This window comes from Lotus japonicus, chromosome 1 (assembly GCF_012489685.1).
Source record: "Lotus japonicus ecotype B-129 chromosome 1, LjGifu_v1.2".
Lineage (NCBI taxonomy): Eukaryota > Viridiplantae > Streptophyta > Magnoliopsida > Fabales > Fabaceae > Lotus > Lotus japonicus.
Window position 1 is genome coordinate 80,355,782 of NC_080041.1, and position 18,754 is coordinate 80,374,535.

Below are 18,754 nucleotides of genomic sequence, written 5' to 3' on the forward strand. Positions count from 1 at the left end.
AAAGAGAAGACTAATGCGATGAAAGAGAAGACTAATGCTAAGAAAATTAGTATGTATCTAAGGCTAACTTCGGAAGAGCATCTCAATGACCGTAAGAAAGAGCTGTTAGAGCAGTTGTCCAAAGAGCTATTTGGAAATTAATTTCAAACGAGTCTTTGTCTGTACTCGGTCAAACTTGTCAGTGGTGTGAAGTCTGTAATGTTTGCTTTAATAATTTTCAAGTGGTGACAAGTATGTAATGTTTGCTTTAATGTATGGGTAACTGTGTTTGAATATGTACCACTGAATTCGAATATTTTCCGATAATTAACTCTGGTTGATAACTTATTTCAAATCCACCAGTGGTGTCAAGTCTGTAGTGTTTGCTTTAATAATTTGCCAGTGGTGTCAAGTCAGTAGTGTTTGGCTTTAATAATTTTCGGGTAACTGTGTTTGAATATGTACCACTCAATTCGAATCTTGTCCTTTTCCGATAATTAACTCTGGTTGATAACTTATTTCAAATCCACCAGTGGTGTCAAGTCTGTAGTGTTTGCTTTAATAATTTGTGAGTGGTGTCAAGTCAGTAGTGTTTGGCTTTAATAATTTTCGGGTAACTGTGTTTGAATATGTACCACTCAATTCAAATCTTGTCTTTTTCCGATAATTAACTCTGGTTGATAACTTATTTCAAATCCACCAGTGGTGTCAAGTCTGTAGTGTTTGCTTTAATAATTTGTGAGTGGTGTCAAGTCAGTAGTGTTTGGCTTTAATAATTTTCGGGTAACTGTGTTTGAATATGTACCACTCAATTCGAATCTTGTCCTTTTCCGAATATTTACTCTGGTTGATAACTTATTTCAAATCCACCAGTGGTGTCAAGTCTGTAGTGTTTGCTTTAATAATTTGCCAGTGGTGTCAAGTCAATAGTGTTTGGCTTTAATAATTTTCGGGTAACTGTGTTTGAATATGTACCACTCGCATCAAATCTTGTCCTTTTCCGATAATTAACTCTGGTTGATAACTTATTTCAAATCCGGCACTCAACCACCATTCAATGTACTTATATATATGGACTCATAGATCCATTAATGTACCAATATCCCAAATCTCTTCCAATCTACTTCAAATTTCACAAAAAATGGATCCATCTGATTGTCCTTTTGATCTTGCAGCATACATTCAAAATAGTCAAATTGAAGAAGCTTATGTACTCAACCGACTTACAGAGCGTCGAAGAAAAATTCGAGAAGATACTGCACCTCGTAGTAGAAAATATCTCGGTAGAGATCATACAGCGGCAAACCAGAGGCTAATTGACGACTACTTTGCCAATGAGCCTACATATGACGATGCAATGTTTCGTCGTCGGTACCGGATGCAAAAACATCTTTTCCTTCGAATCGTTGATGACCTTTCAAGTAGTGATAACTACTTTACCCAACGCGTTGATGCAGCCAATAAACAAGGTATATCACCCTTAGCAAAATGTACCACAACAATGCGAATGTTAGCATATGGTGTGGCAGCAGATGCGGTCGATGAATACATCAAAATTGGAGGTACTACAGCATTGGAGTGTTTACGTAGATTCTGTAAAGGAATCATACGATTGTATGAGCAATAGTACCTGAGAGCACCAACCCAAGAAGACCTGCAAAGAATACTACATGCTAGTGACATGCGGGGGTTCCCAGGCATGATCGGGAGTATTGACTGCATGCACTGGGAGTGGAAAAATTGTCCTAAAGCATGGGAAGGTCAATTTACTAGAGGCGATAAGGGAACCACAACAGTTACTCTTGAAGCATTTGCATCTCATGATCTATGGATCTGGCATGCTTTTTTTGGATGTCATGGAACGTTGAACGACATAAACGTTCTAGATCGGTCACCAGTGTTTGATGACGTGGAACAAGGAAAGGCTCCAGTTGTGAATTTCTTTGTGAATCAACGTCCCTATAATATGACATACTATCTAGCCGATGGTATCTATCCTTCTTATCCAACTTTCGTCAAAACGATTAGACTTCCTCAAAGTGAACCCGATAAGTTATTTGCAAAAGTTCAGGAGGGATGTCGGAAGGACATCGAACGTGCATTTGGAGTTCTTCAAGCTCGTTTTAAAATCATCCGTGAACCAGCTCGCTTGTGGGACATAGATGATTTGAGTATCATTATGAGGTCATGCATCATATTACATAATATGATTGTTGAGGATGAACGAGATTCATATGCTCAACGTTGGACCGATTTTGAGCAATCTATGGAAGGTGGATCTAGTACACAGCAACCATACTCGACCGAGGTGTTACCCGCTTTTGCAAATGATGTGCGTGCTAGATCCGAGTTGCGTGATTCAAATGTTCATCATGAACTGCAAGCAGATCTAGTGAAGCACATCTGGGCAAAGTTTGGAATGTCTCAGGATTGAAGATGATTTGTATCGTACTAATTACGTTATTTGTGTGTTGTGTGCTTAGTTTGTTGTCTTGCATTTTATTTTAAGAAAATAAAATAAATTCTTGTATGCTTAGTTTATTGTCTTATATTTAAAAAAAAATTAAATTGTTAAGTGTTTATTGTTTTAATTTAATTTAAATCGATAATTGTAATTTTATGTAATCATAAAAAAAAAATATAAAATTAAATAAAAATGTGAAATAAAAAAGTGGTGGGGTAGGGTGAGTGGTGAGTGGTGGGGTAGGGTGTTGAGAGTTAAGTAAAACCATTGGAATGGGTAATTGTTGAGAGAGTGTTGAATTGGAGAGAGAAGATGATGTGGAGTGTTGGGAAGAGAAATAGTGAGGTAGAAAAGGGGTAAACAAAACATTTTTTGTTGAACCATTGCTCATGGTCTAAGTGTCACGGTAGAGTGTGTTGCCTACTTACTCAAATTTTAGTAAATGTACGTAGGGTTCAATTTGTGAAAAGCGAAGAGTTAAACTCGAAATATAGAATTAGTTGTGCAAACTCTAGTTAGCAAAGTTTTTTTTCAATCTTATAACATTTAATATTGCTTCAGTCATATATATATATATATATATATATATATATATATATATATATATATATATATATATATAGGGAGCATATCAGGTGAGAGGAGTGGTTTATGGTGAGAGATGAGAGGAATATTTAAGAGCCCTTGGATCAAAATTGATGGCTCAGATTAAATCCCACTTTTAACACAATCACGTGACCCCTTCTCATACACGATGCAACCCCTGTTTCTCGTCCCTCTCAAACCGTTGCCTTCTCTGTCGTTCTTCTCCAGGTAAGAAGCTCAGTTCTTCACGTTTTTTTTTTCATTCCATTTTCTTCTTCCCTCATCTCAAGCAACCCTTCTTACTCTCTATTGTTCTTCCCTAAATCTTACCAAAAGTCATCGCCTTTATTCTGTTGTTCTTCCTCCAATCCTCTCTATTCATCATCCTCATTCGCTTATCTGTTAATTAAATGGTTTGAGGGGTGGAGCTTGACCGCGGCTATGGAGTTTTGGCGGAGATGTGGCCGGAAAAATGGTCTGAGGAATTTCTGATGTGGGTGGTTGAGAATTGAGAAATTAGGTTAATTTTATCAAATTGGGGTTGAGAATTGAGATTTTCTGCTTAATTCTTGAGGAAATTGAATAATTGAACGATTTGAAACCTCCTCGCCGCCGTCAGAGACTGAGACGGTAGCCTCCTCGATGTCGCAATTAAGATCCATGATTTCATGTGGCTGTGAAGTGGAGCCGCAAGGCAAAAGGGGGGTCATCGTCAACGTGAACAATCTGAAACCTCCTCGTAGCCGTCGGCCAGTGTCCCCTTCTATTTTCAGATCTGAACCGGCCACCATCACCTCCTCTGGTTCCGGCGAACCACCACCACGCTCTGCTAGCGCATCGCCGCCACTCTCCTCCTCCATTCTAAGACCCCCGCCGCTTCTCCTTGTCGAGTACAGCGCCGCCGCCTCGTCCCCTCTGATTCCAATACCGCCATCGCTCGTTCACGCCGGGATCAACACCATCGTTGTCGTCCAAATCCCTCATCGATGCCCTGGGTTGAGACTTGAGAGAGTGCGAGAGTGAGGAGAAGATGATGCTTCAGGGCCACAAAAATTAATGGAAAAAACAGGGTAGACCACGTGACAGTGTTTTAATAAAAATCAAATCTGGACCATCTATTTTAATCAAACGGTTACAAATCAATGCTCTCATCTCTCACCATAAACCACTCCTCTCACCTGATATGCTCCCTATATATATATATATATATATATATATATCATCTCATCATATCTCTCAATTGTATTATTATTATTAACTTTTATGCTAGTTTTTTACCACCAAATTGTGGGAGTTAAAAACAGCTCCAATAAGAAGTGTATGTGAGGCCCATTATTCATGGTTCACGCGTGGAGTTGTTTTAGAGCATTTTTAACCTTAATATTCACTAAAGTATTTACATTTTACTTTTTACAACTCCCAATAATATCACATCATCTACATCATTTTATTAATTTTTACTCTAACCCAACAACTCTTAAAAGTTTATATAAAAAATATTTTATTAATTGCAAGTTTTATTTAAACCTTTTACATTAAGCAATAGTAAATGCAAACACACTTTTCATGATTAAATTGAGTATCTACTCTCACATACCCTCACTAACCATGTTGAAATTAAAAATATGCTCCAATGGTAATAAATATTGGTGGGAGTATGTATTTGACATTACATACTCCCATTGTAGATGCTCTTATTATATTGGTTTTTTAACCGGTGTGATTAAAATATTCCAAGCTGCTGTGATTGAATCATATCATATAACATAAAAGATTATAAATTTTTAAAAATCAATAAAACTTATTAATATTTTTTTGTTACATCGGAAAAATAAATTGCACCCTCTAGGATTTAATCCTTGGACCTCCTCCACCCAACTCATATGTTCCCTAACTCTTACCACTTGAGCTTATATCCCTTATTAATATGTTTCTATGTTGAAGTTATTAAAAAATTATTGATAATTTTAAAAAATAATCTCAATTTAGTATTGTACAAATTACTAAAATTTATAAAATATTTGCAATTCTAGTTTCTTACAAACATTTATGAATCTCATTTATTTAATAAACGCTTAAAGTTTCTACATAAAAAAACAAATATCCTATCATTAATATATTGAATTCTTTTAACATATATATTATAAATTTTATGATATGCTATAAAAAGTTAATAAATAAGTTGGTATGAAATTGAAATTGAATGCCAATTAATATGATAGGTTTTTTCTGGTTTTGGCTACTGGTATGGCATGGTTTTTTTTTTCTGGTTTTGGTTATAAGTTAACTTTTTTTGGGGGCAGGGGGGCAGGGGGTATCTGTTTGCTTCTTTTTTCTTGTATGGTTTGCATGGGTCAGGGGGCATGTATGGTGTATTGGTTTGTGGTTTAAGGTGCTGAGGTAATTGGGGTACTGGCAGCCTGGCAGGTGTGGGTGGTTCAAAAGGTCTTGATTCGTTATGGTTTTTTTTTGGTAGGATTAATACACTATCAAAAAACAGTCTAGTAGCGACCGACCAAATCAGTCGTTAAATAGGCTAAATCAGTCGCTAAACTACGCAGTACATAGGGAGTTTTGTTTCTGGTAGGGGTCTAAAATCATGGAGTGAGTGTTACCATGAGTGCTGTAGTGTCTTCAAATTATATGGGAGGTTTATGATCCCATAATCAATTGCATTCAATAAAATGTTTTCTGTTGTAAAAAAAAATCAATATATCTAATTAATGTCTTAAAAATAAAGTTTTTTTTTTTATTTTTTATAAATAGAAATAGAACTAAGAGTATATGATCAGAAGTTTAGAATATCAATTGAGGGGATAGTATCACAACTTTTTGTGTTTTTGTGAATGAATATTACTTTATTTCCACTCGATCACACCAAGAGTTAAATAAGAAGAGAAGAGAGAAACATGAGTATAATAAGTAATTGATAGGTAATGCAGAAAAAAAAATGATGAAAATTAAATATAAAAAAAAAGTGGAGTGTGAATTCTTTACTCTTTGTGAATTTCAACATAAATATTGTAATACTTCACTTCACTCACTCACTCACTGTGAATAAAACGTACAGTACATATACTGATAGGCGGGTTCTAATGAATGCGATTGCACCCCATAGAAAACCAAGAGTAAGGAATGCTGAGCAACTCTGATTGTACGTTGGAATGAGAAGACTTTCGCATGGGCATAACTAATTGCCAAACACACCACACCGGTAAGTAAGTGTACGTATGTAATAGGGGTGTAAGCAGGTATGGTCCGATCCGTAAATCCGATTAAATCGATCCGATCCGAACACATTATGGTGGGTTGGATTGGATCATTGGTTCGGTTCGGATTTTTTTTTACTGAATCCGATCACCATCGGTTCGGGTATTAGATTTAGGGATTGAAAAACCGATCAATCCGAAACAACCCAATGAATTAAGAATTGTTTTACATTAAGCTCAAATAATTTCAGACCATTACATTACATATTTATATTTGTATTAGAGATGTTAATTTTATTTCGATTTTGTGAATTATGTCATTACCGAATGTTCCGTTCTTTAAAAATGTTGGATTTTCTATATTTTTTCACGTTTTTAGAATAATTTTAATGCATATTTTCAAATAATATATTTTTTTATTTTAAATCTGACCCTTCGAACCGAACTAATCCGATTGAGATCGGGTTAGTTTGGTTCAAATTTAGAAGTAAAAATCATGAAATCCGAAGCAACTCAAACCGAACATGTTTGATTGGTTCGGACATTTTATCACCCCTAAATCCGAACCAATCCGATCCGATTACACACCTAGCCCTAGTATGCAATGTTGTTTCGTTATTCTTGTTTTAGTATTATTCCTATGTACTTAAAAAGTAGGTATGAAAGTGAATGCCAATTAATAACCACCGTTGATCTATAGAAAAGTGGAAAGATAGGATATTGGTGGTTAGTACTTAGTAGAAAGTAATAAGAATTTTTTTTTGCTTATATAGGAAACTCTTTTCTTTCGTTTCATTGAAATAAAAGTAGAAAGAGAGTTATCTTCTAGGAAGGGATTCCATTTCCACCAAGAAGGTAAAACCCCAACAAATAAAATTGTGAGCAAACTTTTTTTTTTAAACTGGAAAAATTGTGAGCAAACTCATTCTGATAAAATTGGTAATAGAAAACGTTACATGTTTTATTCTAATAATAAATCCGACTTCTTTATTTTAGAGAGTAAAATAAGCATTACGTTCCTTAGTTGAATTATTTTATTCACTTTTGAAATATGAAATCATTATTGTTAGTCATGATACTTACTTTACCTTCACTATAAAAGAGTCAAATCCATTTAACTCCTATAAAACAAAGATTCACACATTTTCTTTGAAATTAGAAATTTGACACTAGTAAGAGGTACTCACCATTATCCAAATGGAAACAAAAATGGCTCTCATTCGGCGGCAGAGTATGTTTAATCAAATCTGTGGGGTAAATGGTCACATTGGTCCCTAAATGTGTTCACCGACTTCAAAGTCGTCCCTGGAAGAATTTTATTAGGCTCGCGGTCCCCAGTTGTGGTAAAAATCAGTCATATTAGTCCCTGACGTTAAAAACCTCTAACGAACGTTAACCCAATTAATAAAAGTCAACATTATCTTTCTAATTTTCTTTCACTTTGGTCCCTTTCTTCTTTATTTCATCATCTTCATCCCCCTTCTTCCATCATCTTCACCAAAAACTCCTCCCCTTCTTCATCAACTCATTCTTCAACTAGATGTGATAATGGAGCATGACATAGAAATCCTACTATGTGCGTGATAATTACAGATCTGATAATGGAGCATCCCAAACAACTCAAAAATCCTACTTTTACATGCTTCTGCTTGTGCGTGATCTTCACTTTTGCTTCTGAAATTGAATCATCCCAACCCAGTTGCAAAACCCAAAACCACAAATCCAAACAATCTCAAACCAGATCGGTGCGAACATGAAGAGGAAGAGATCAAGAAAGTGGAAAATATGCACCTTGGTCCTGTTCTCTGTAAAAAATTGAAAATATCTACCCGTTGATGAATTGGGGACAGTGGGAAGCGATTTCAAGTTCAAACTTCAATCTTTTTGCGGATCTCAACCCCTTTTCCCGTTTTCTTCCTCCCTCATAAACTTCGAACCCAGATGAATGGGTTGATGAAGAAGGGGAAGAGTTTTTGGTGAAAATGATGGAAGGAGGGGGTGAAGATGGTAGAAGAAAGAAGAAAGGAACCAAAGTGAAAGAAAATTAGAAAGATAATGTTGACTTTTATTAATTGGGTTAACGTTCGTTAGAGGTTTTTAACGTCAGAGACTAATATGACTGATTTTTACCACAATTGGGGACCGCGAGCCTAATAAAATTCTTCTAGGGACGACTTTGAAGTCGGAGGGAACATTTAGGGACCAATGTGACCATTTACCCCAAATTTGTGCTCTCTTCCATCCTGTTATACTTCCTGTCTTTTTACAAGATGCCAGCAGGAATTATTAAAAAGTGCAATAGTATCTTAAGGAGATTCTTGTGGGGTGGTGTAGATGGTAGCCAAAAAATCTCGTGGGTGAAGTGGACAGACATTTGTAAACCAAAGAGTGACGGAGGGTTGGGGATTAAAGATTGGAAGGTTTTTAACTGGGCACTTCTTGCTAAGTGGCGGTGGAGAATGCTATGTGACAAAGGTAGCCTTTGGTGTAGAGTTTTGAATGCCAAATATTCAGGTTCTGTTAAAAGTAGTGACTCTCGTTGGTGGAGGGACCTGAATTCAGTCTGCTTTGGTTCTGGGCAAGGTAGCTGGTTTAGTGAGGCTTCGTGCCGCAGGGTTGGAGATGGCAGTGAGGTGCAGTTCTGGCTTGATGATTGGACGGGGGGTGGAATTCTTAAGGACAAGTTCCCAAGGCTTTTTAATCTATCTTCTCAACAGTACGCTATTGTCAGTGAAATGGGGGAATGGCATGTTAACTCATGGGAGTGGAATTTCAGTTGGAACAGAAACCTATTAGACAGGGAGCAAGCCAGAATAATTGAACTAAGAAGGTGTTTTGCTGGTTTTTCTCCAAAGCCAGGGGAACCAGACAGGTGGGTTTGGGTTAAAGAGAGCTCAGGAGCTTTTTCAGTGTCTTCTGCCTATGAATTCTTGGCTGGTTTTTCTGCAGGGTCTCATGAAGGATTATTTGATTACCTTTGGGCCTCTAAGGCTCCGTCAAACTCAATTGCCTTAGCTTGGAGAGTGTTGATTAAAAAGCTGCAGACTAAAGATGAACTGAGGAAAAGGAATGCGATTCCAAGCGGAACTGATGCGTCCTGTGCAGTGTGTTCTAACGCTGAGGAATCAATTTCTCACCTATTTTTTTGCTGTCCGATGAGCTGGTTACTTTGGTGTGGTGTCCTGCGCTGGGTTGGTTATTTGGCAGCGTTGCCTTGTGATGGAAAATCACATCTGTTGCAGTTCCTAAGCATTTGTCAGGGAAATAAATCATGGAAGAGGGTACTTTCTCTAATTTGGATAGCTACAATTGGGGTTATTTGGTATTCTCGCAATTGTAGAATTTTTAAAGGGGAGGTGGTTGATTGGAATAGGCTTCTTGACTTGGTACAGTACAGGGTTTGGCTATGGTTAAAAGCAAAGTATTGCAGCTTTAGTTACTCCTTGTTCGAATGGATTTCAAATCCGGCTTCTTGTGTTGATGCTCTATAGGCTGGCCAATTTCTGTTGAAAGAGTTGTTGTGTACTGTGTTTTGTACTAACGAACTGTAATATATTGTGTGCGCGTTTTCTTAGTAATTTTCAGGTCTTTACGGTTGTGGGATGAAGCAATGGCTATAGTGGAGAAATTTTGGAGGGCTAATTCCTAGCTCTACGTGCTACAGTGATGAATCTTACAAGATTTTTACCTCTGCAGTGTTGGGTCCTATTAATGCTTGGCTGGTTGAGTGGATTTAAGGTTACATGTGGGTTGCTACAAGTGTTGATGATTTTCTTTTCTCCCATGTCATGGTGGTTCGAAGGATTCTTGTTCTGTGCTGTTCCTGATGCATGGTTGTTATATTGGTATAGAGGCTCCTTCTTTGGCATCGTTGGTGTTAGTATGACTCCGGGTGATAGTGATCTGCTAGTCTTTTCATTTTTTGGGTGGGTTTTGTATTTCCCCTTGGAGGTGACACTGTGGCTTCCTATAATGTGTACTCTTTTTTCTTCTCCAGATTTTTCCCAAGGGGGTTTTCCTGGAAAGGTTTTAACGAGACATATTCTAGTAAGTTGTGCTTCCTTGGGGAGGGGGTTCTCTTAAGGTTTTGGTTGTAGTTCCTTCGATTGTTTTTTCTTCTATTTTTCTCTCATCCTCTTTGTTTTGGGTTGAAGTACCCCTTGTACTTCATTCAATATATTCTTTTGGCTTATCAAAAAAAAAAAAAAGAGGTACTCACCATTGATAGGACATATGAGTTGAGTAAGTATTAAAAAAATTAGTATGCATGAATACGTGTATAGATATTACAATACTTACAGTCTGTTTGTTTCGGTGTAATTTGCCTGGATGGAAAAGGCCAGGATGGAAAAGGATGGGAAAACTGACTCTTCGTGTGTTTGGAAGAGGAAGGAAAAGGGATGGGGGAGGAAAACCGTACATGAACAGTGGAGTTTCAGTTTTCCACCCTCCATTGCTGAGAAAATGCACATGAGAGGGGCATCAATATCAAGATGACGTAAATGCCATTCATTCCTTGTTTTGAAAAATCATATATACCTGTTACGTTAAAAAAAAAAAAATCATACCTGTTATTATTATATTATTTTAAAATACTACCTAAGTACACTCTAATTAACAATAACAGGTAAATAATAATAGTAATAATAATAATAATATTACAAATTACTAATTTTAATGATAATAATCTTAATAATTAATATTATTTGAAAGGGATTAAAAATTGCAGTCGTACTTTTACGTAATTATAAGTAAAATGATAAAATAGTCATAATAATAATAATAATAATAATAATAATAATAATAAATAATGTTAAGTAAAGGATTTACATGATAAGGATAAAATAGTAATTGCCCAGCACACTCACTATTATTATTCTCACTTTTCCATTCATTTTCCATTCTTTTTCTCTCATTCCAAACAACTTAAGAATCCTCTCATTTTTCTCTTATATTCCTTCCTCTTATATTCTTTCCACTTATATTCCTTCCTTTCATTTTCACCCCTACATCCAAACAGAGCATTAATGTTCACGAAGGGAACTAAGCAGAGAGCCAGAGACAAAGTTAAGAATGATGTAAAAATCCTTAACTCAATATCTGAATATGTATTGATGTGAACATGTCTCATTTTTAGGCAAGTCTCGCTGATATACATTAGAAACCCTACCCTAGAACTACCATGTAATTTCCCCTCACCACATGATTACAAGTGTCCAAGTGTGAGGATCATGTCTTTGACTCGTTCAACCATAAAAATACTCTTAAATACAATTGATCGTTTATAAGTACATAAAAGAATAAGCTGTCCTAAGAATATATAAAAGAATATGTCTCTTCTAATGAGTTTGCCTGCTGCTAAGGTTAAGAATCAACAAGTATACAACCGACATGATGGAAGTAAATCGTTTGTAAATGTTAATTGGTAAGTCGTCGGTGACGAGTGAAGTTTCTCATTCCAATCTACTTAACATGTCCAATGCTTGTAAAACACACACAAACACACTTTTATACTCTTCAAATTAAGAAGTAAAAGGACCCCAAACTTTCTACTTAGTTTTTCTACACTTTATAGCTCAAACTTCTGCTGCTGTATCATGCAATTAATTCCCTATGGTGCTGGTTAGTTTTCCGGAACTTAGACTTAAGAAATGTGAAGTTGTCTCATCTGAATTACATTCCAGAATATTTTTGTTGTCCACTTCTTACATACTAACAAACAACCAGAAATATGTGAGGGGGGTAAATGTAAAATTTTCTACTCCAAAATATGTGAGTATTTATATAATTGGTGTGGCAAGTGGCAACTGTGCACCACATTTTTACAGGGTCATGGTAGACAGCGCCAAGGGAGTTATCTTTTACTAGCATTAACCATTAGATCAAATATACAGTTGACTCAAATTTAGGAATAGTAAGACCATAGAAGAAACATTTTTTTCCCTGAAACCTTTCCTACATATAACATTTTTCAATTTAGTCTTAGTTGTTTATAAACCTAATTAATTTCGTATTTCACGGTAATTTTCTCATGCCAAAATAAAAAGAGAAGACAAAGAGTTCAGAGTGCACCATTATGATTGAAGATCACACCTTCACACAACGCCTGGGTTGATCATGTAGAACCATACCAATAAGATCAATTATACAAATTCTTTGCAGCTCATGAATGTAAGCAAACTTGTAAGACCCCCAGCTGAATTAACAAGAATGGAAACAGTCAAATCTTAGTAGTGGCTGAATGAATCTAGCCGTCACCATTCTGTTCACTAATGTCTAGAATCTTACGAAGAGTGATTCTCTCCATGAATATCCTTAGAATGAACAAACAAAAATAGTGAAAGAATGGGATCATAATTTGGAACAACTAATGAAAGAGTACTTATTGAAAGAAAATTAACATTAATTGGATTCTCTAATAATAAAAAAATAGCAATGACTCTTGAAGTTTACATTCATTAGTTCGATGTTGTGTCCTCCTTAACAAGAATCTGGGCTTTCAGTACCTATGAAGGATAAAGTAACCACATGGTTGTTACAAGTTCTGTTATCACTTACCATGAAAAGGAAAACAGTATAGTTTCAGTTCAACAGTGTTGGAAAGCTTACCTCTCTTTCCCAATCATATCTCATCGTAATTATAGCCAAGATCAATGTTTGAACCACCGTTCCACTCATCATTCCAGTCCACATACCCTGACACGTTTAAAAAAGTAAACAGCATAGAAATCAAAAGGGGCACTGCATAAAGTATACAAGTATTGCCTTCATAATTCAGCACTTTTAAGAGCTCCTATATCTGGTGTAAGGTTAGCCTAATCATATTATTTGCATTCATAACTGGCGAATAATGCAGTGAATGCATGTTTCGAAATTCTTCTATAATTGAGCCGAACCCGGACTGATTTTGGAGAGAAACTTTCTGTTCTGTGACTGTGAGTAGTAGCAAAGAGAAGTTGATCCAAACATACTATAAAACCATCGCAACTTATGCAAGAATAGAGTGGACTATGCTTCGTGCTTGGATTAACAAAGTCAAAATTGATTTTGATTGAATTGATTATGGTAAAAGTGAGATGATTTATGTTTCGAGAAAAATGATTTTTTTATGGTAGTATTGTGAAATTTAGTGACAACATCAATTGACGATAGTCTCGTTTGAGAGAGCTTATTTGAGCTTATCTTATAGAATAATTGCTCACACAAGTAACTGGGTAAACTTTTGAAAATAGCTTATAACCTCCATATAAGTTGTTTTTAGCTTATTTTCAAAATTTTCTGAGATAACTATATAAATAAGTGTTTATACTTTATACCTATAAGCTATTTGAGGTTACTTCAATAAGCTTCTTAAATTAGCTTATGAAGAAGCGCTTATGTGATAGGTGCTTATTAGTTATTACCATAAGCGCTTAACTATGTTTTTTACCCAAACGACTGCATAAGTTTTGAAGCTTCATTCCATAATTGATTTTGAAACTATAATTAATTGTGAAAGGAATACTCAAACACCTAAATATTAATTTTGATAATGAAAAATCAATTATGATTCTTAGGAATGTACATCCAAACACCCTATAAATAACAAAGGTACACTTACCACAATAGCCGAAGGTAGCAACCATCCAAGGAGAAGCCCAAGAGGTATTCCAACCAAGTAGTAACTACCAATGTTTATATAAGCTACCACTGCTTGCCGACCAGATCCAACTGCTACACCTGAAACCAACAGAAACCGCAGTAGAAACAACATTAAAAATTGTGTCTTCAATTCAGAAAATTGACATTCAAGATTAGAACTTAGTTGGTGTGTTTGGATACCAGTTGATTGCAATGTCAATGGACTATCATCCTAATGCATTAAGAAGAGTTTCGTTCACTTTTTATGTCGAAGCATCAGTATACATTGAGGTCAACGAGTATCAAAACATAGCCTTACAAGTTTAATAGATACTGACCTGAAAGAACTGGTTGAATGCAATTAAGAAGAATGGTAAAAGCCAACAAGATTGCAAGTTCATTGACCATTTGGATTACAGATGAGCTTGATGTAAAGATCAAAGCAAGCTTCTCATTGAAGGCCATAATTATCAACCAAAATATAAATCCCACTAGTACAGTGTTTACCACTGAAACCACAGTGGCAAATTTTGCCCCTTTTGCATTGCCTGCGCCAAGCTCATTTGATACACGCACCCTAAGTTGAACAATGTCAAACGATAAAAAGTGAGGAATTCAGAGTTTTCTTTTGCATAAATAATGAATTTTTTACTTCTAGAATTATTTGCCTGGACATAATAATGAAGAAATTACTATTTTCTCGAATCCTCTATACCAGCTCTCTTGCTTTTCCAGAGGTTATATCAAGTGATTTATATAATTTCTGAAACATGAAAATGCTTCATATTTTTTAGCCAAAGATGTGTACACACTTGATGTGGATAATGATCTCCGACAGATCAACTAATGTATATCTTGACATAAGTAGGTAAGTAACATATTTGGGAATTGACAACTTGCTAAAAAAATGATCTCAATAAGGAAAAATTGGACATCAAAAGTTGCTAGGGCTTCCAGAAAATATAGGAGAAAGATCACAATGCTGCTGCTATAGAAAACTCATATCAAAATCGATACCATATGATTCACCTCACTAAGTTTTAGCAACAGTCTCCCACTACTATAATGTTGTAGAACAATAATCAGTTGTCACAATAGATAAAGAAGAGCATGTTAACAATCAAAGAGAGCAACAGGAGAATAAGACTGAATATAAACGATACTCAATAATTGAACGACCTCAAAAGTCAAACTAAACTGCTCTTAGTCCCCTCTGAGAATCACTGTTAATCATAACTATCTCTTATAGCATGTTCAAAATTCAATTATAGGGGGATAACACTACTGAAGCAAATTCTAGTTTAAAGTATAATCAGTCCATCTTGCCAGATTCAATCAACACAGTCACACAAGAATGGTTTTATATGGGTCACAGGGTTCTGCTTCTGAACATTTATTCCACTTGACAAGCACATCACAGTATATGCTAACTCGGTCACCATAACTCTCAAGCAATTAACTTTTCAATCTAGTTAAAAGTTTTGTCTCAGCAACGATCCACAATTTCCCATGTTCCAAGAGAGGAAGAAAGTGAGACTTACAACCATCAACATACCCGGTTGCAGCCAAAAATCCAAGCGGTATCATAGATTCCCAACCATAAATAGTAACACTGCCAAGCAAGAACAAAATTCAGCAAAACCCCAATAAATGAAGTTACAGTAGAAGTCCAGAAGGCATGGTAAAAAAAGAAAAAGGAAAAAAACTAAGAAAGTAGAAGTTTACCAGACAGAAAGAGCATCAATAGCAATCTTAGAGTTATCCATAAAACCAGACACCAAAAGCAAAAGCCTATAATAGAAGTTCTCTAACCTACATTGTGACATTAACACTTTTGTAAGAATCACATTAACAAAACCTCAAACTCAAGCAAGGCAATGCATATAAGTGAGAGAAAGGATTACAACATGTTTGAAAATATTTCTACGACTCATTATGAAACCAAAACCAATTCTAAGTAGCTTTCGTGTGTCATAATTGATTCTGATGAAAAAGAAGTCGATCAAAACATGCTATTAGAAATAAATACTAACGCAAGCATGACCCCAGAAGCCAGAGAGAGCTTGAAGAAATCCCAGAGACCAACAAAAGCTTGATCAGAAAAACCAGTCCAAGAACATGGACACCCACCATACAGTGTATACCCAAGCATCCCCAAAACCGAGAGCCACCACGAGAAACCAATAGTAAGCGCAGCCCCAACAATCCCAATCCTCATCTTGTAAACAAAAACCCAGCTCAAAATCACATGAATCACAAAAGCACCCCCTGAAACCCAAGCAACAATCGCAGTCTTCAACTGGCACTGCAAGAATCTCTGCAAAGTGAACTGAAACGGGAAGCTCAGGTGAAACGGGATCAACCAAATCGCCACCAAACCCGCTCGCTCCGCCACCTCCGGCGGCTGTCCGATGAGCACCAACAGAGGAGTAGCAAACACAAACAATGGCAGCAGAAGAATCGAAGACAGAAACAGAACAACCCACGAACGCTGCAGATACACGCCTAGCATGTGGTGCTGTCCCGCGCCGTAAGCTTGGCCGCAAAGGGTCTCAAGCGCCGTCGCCATTCCGAGCTAAGCTAGAGAGTAAGAGAAGAACATGAATTTGGAAGCGTGATTGATTGGTAGTAGAAATGAAGGAAGTTATGGGTTTTGTACCAAGAAACCGAAAGTGATGGAGATGAGGAGGGTGCAGGAGATGGAAATGGCGGCGAGGTCGAGGTCGCTGAGGTGGCCGGAGAATGACTGAGTGACGACGGTGATGGAGAACATGGCGAGGCGGCTGAAGATGGAAGGGCCAGCAATGTTCCATAGCTTCTTTGATTCTGAACATGTTCGTTCGATTAGAGAGTGCAGCTGAGTGGTTGACTTTGAAGTCGGTTCTTGTGGTCGCAGCGTTGACTGTATCAGTGGATGGTTTTCTTCATTCGCCATTACTAGTGTGCTGACAGACTTTGGTGATGCTGGATATCTTGTAGTCATTTACTATGGTTTACACTTTTGTTGGCAGCGGGAATATTAGCTAGGGGCGGTTTCATCGGTTCCTTGTTGTCAATCCAGCTTATTAGAGCTGCGGTTTTCCTTTAGCATCATTTTACATCGATCATTGTGTCGTTATCAAAAGGTTGTTGCGGTTGGAGATTTCCTTGGAGCATTTGCTCGTGAAGGGAACATGGTAGGCGTAGCATACTTTCTTGCAAAGTTGCGGGCTTCTTCTACAATTGACTTCAATTGATTCATCACACTTTTCCTAGAGGCTTGCATGACATTTTGTTCATAGATGTTGTTAGTGTTCCGGTCTTGATGTTGTAGTTTTTTTGTTTCTTTGCTTCAATATAAAAAAAAACTACACAACCATACTTAAAAAGTTAAGTTCCCTTTCAAGAAGATAACATTTTCACCTGTGCTAACAGTTATACAAACATTCTCTAGTCACTGGTAATAGATAGGGTTGTCCAAACAAAACAAACTCGACCCAAACCGAAGGCCTTTTTGGTCCTTTGGGTCGTTGACGTGTTGAATGGTTGAACTTTTTCGGTTCTGGGAGGTTAATTTCAGTCATCTTCAGTTTGGGCTGCCAATCAACCGAACCAGGCCTATATGAAAAAAAAAACTTAAGCCTCAAAAGACAAAACACTGTAGCAACCTCAACCTCAACTACACAACCCTAAATCTCTCTCTCTCTTCTTCCTCATTCTCTCACTGCAACCACCACTCCATCTTCCTTATTCTCCTACTAGGGTTGTGTCCCATCACCGTGCAACCAAGAAACACGACAATCTCCTTCATGTTGCCGCTGAGATCTTTGCCATTGTCGTCGTCGAGGGAGATCGAAGGTCGAAGATCGAAGATCAACGGTGGAAGATCGAAGATTGAAGGTGGATTGGTGGAAGATCAAAGGACGAAGACGAAGATCGAAGGTTCTAGGGTTTCATTTCCCTTGTGTTTTGTAGTGATTTGGTCTTTGTTGGCCTCGATTTGATCTTGATTTGGTATGGATTTAATTTCCTTTGGTGTAGATCTGTACTCCTTCCTCTTCCTCTCAACTTTTTCCTCAAAATTTTTTTATGGATCTGCAACGTGCAAACCGCCAGGACCGATCTGACGAACTTGAAACTGACGAACCTGGAATAAGCTTGTGTCAGACGGTGGCAGAGCTGCGGTTTTGGACATTTTCACCTTATGAAAACCGATTTTTGGGCCCGAAACAACCGATGGACAACCCTAGTAATAGATGCACCACCACAGTCAGAATTCGAATGGTTTTTCTAAACAAGTAGGATTGACGTCCGAGTAGCTTGGGTGCTTGTGGACCGAGAGGATCTCCCTCAATAAGGTCATTCATTATGTAGGGATATAGGACAACATCATGACAATAATAAAAGATTACCTAAAAGGTAGGAAGGTGTCTGTCATTTAATTCAGATGAGACGAATAATTTTTCAATATTCTCATAGTATGAGTACTTTTCCTCACAAATATTTAGTTTCATTCTATTTTAAATTGAAAAAAAAAAGTGAGAACTAATTATTTATGAAGCATGTGTCAATAAGTGAATGGAAAGAGTACCTAAGAGCATCGACATCAGTAGGACTTTCATGGTTGCTCACTAGCTAACATATTATTTGAGATGAGTTTTTCTCATGATTTGCACACGTTGCTGCAGAGAGCAACTATTAAGCTTAGAATTCTAGACAAAATATTGTTATTATATGGTAAAAAGTTGAAATGCATAGCAAATGGTGAGTTGGAGTGAGTTGGAGTAAAAGTGTGGGGGGTAGATTGTGGAGTTTATTTAAAAAACTTTTCAAAATTGTTTGATCGGAGTAAAAAGTTAACAGGGTTGATTAAAGTAGAGTAGTTGACGTGACATTATTAAAAATTATAAAAAATAAT

At 36.8% G+C, this 18,754-nt stretch overlaps 1 protein-coding gene and 1 pseudogene across 1 annotated transcript; one reads left to right on the plus strand and one right to left on the minus strand.

The window, feature by feature from the left end:
* The first annotated feature begins 991 nt into the window (after positions 1-991).
* On the plus strand, positions 992-2,413 carry LOC130718475 (uncharacterized; annotated as a pseudogene).
* Positions 2,414-12,407: 9,994 nt separating this feature from the next.
* Positions 12,408-17,177, minus strand: LOC130718492 (protein DETOXIFICATION 27-like). The gene is made up of 9 exons (XM_057569095.1): positions 16,517-17,177; positions 15,891-16,432; positions 15,583-15,669; positions 15,413-15,469; positions 14,196-14,434; positions 13,838-13,956; positions 12,847-12,933; positions 12,691-12,743; positions 12,408-12,433 (listed from the first exon to the last, which is right to left on the minus strand). The coding sequence occupies exons 1-8, from the start codon at positions 16,838-16,840 to the stop codon at positions 12,696-12,698; spliced, it is 1,503 nt and encodes a 500-aa protein (XP_057425078.1). The 5' UTR covers positions 16,841-17,177; the 3' UTR covers positions 12,408-12,433; positions 12,691-12,695.
* Positions 17,178-18,754: the final 1,577 nt, after the last annotated feature.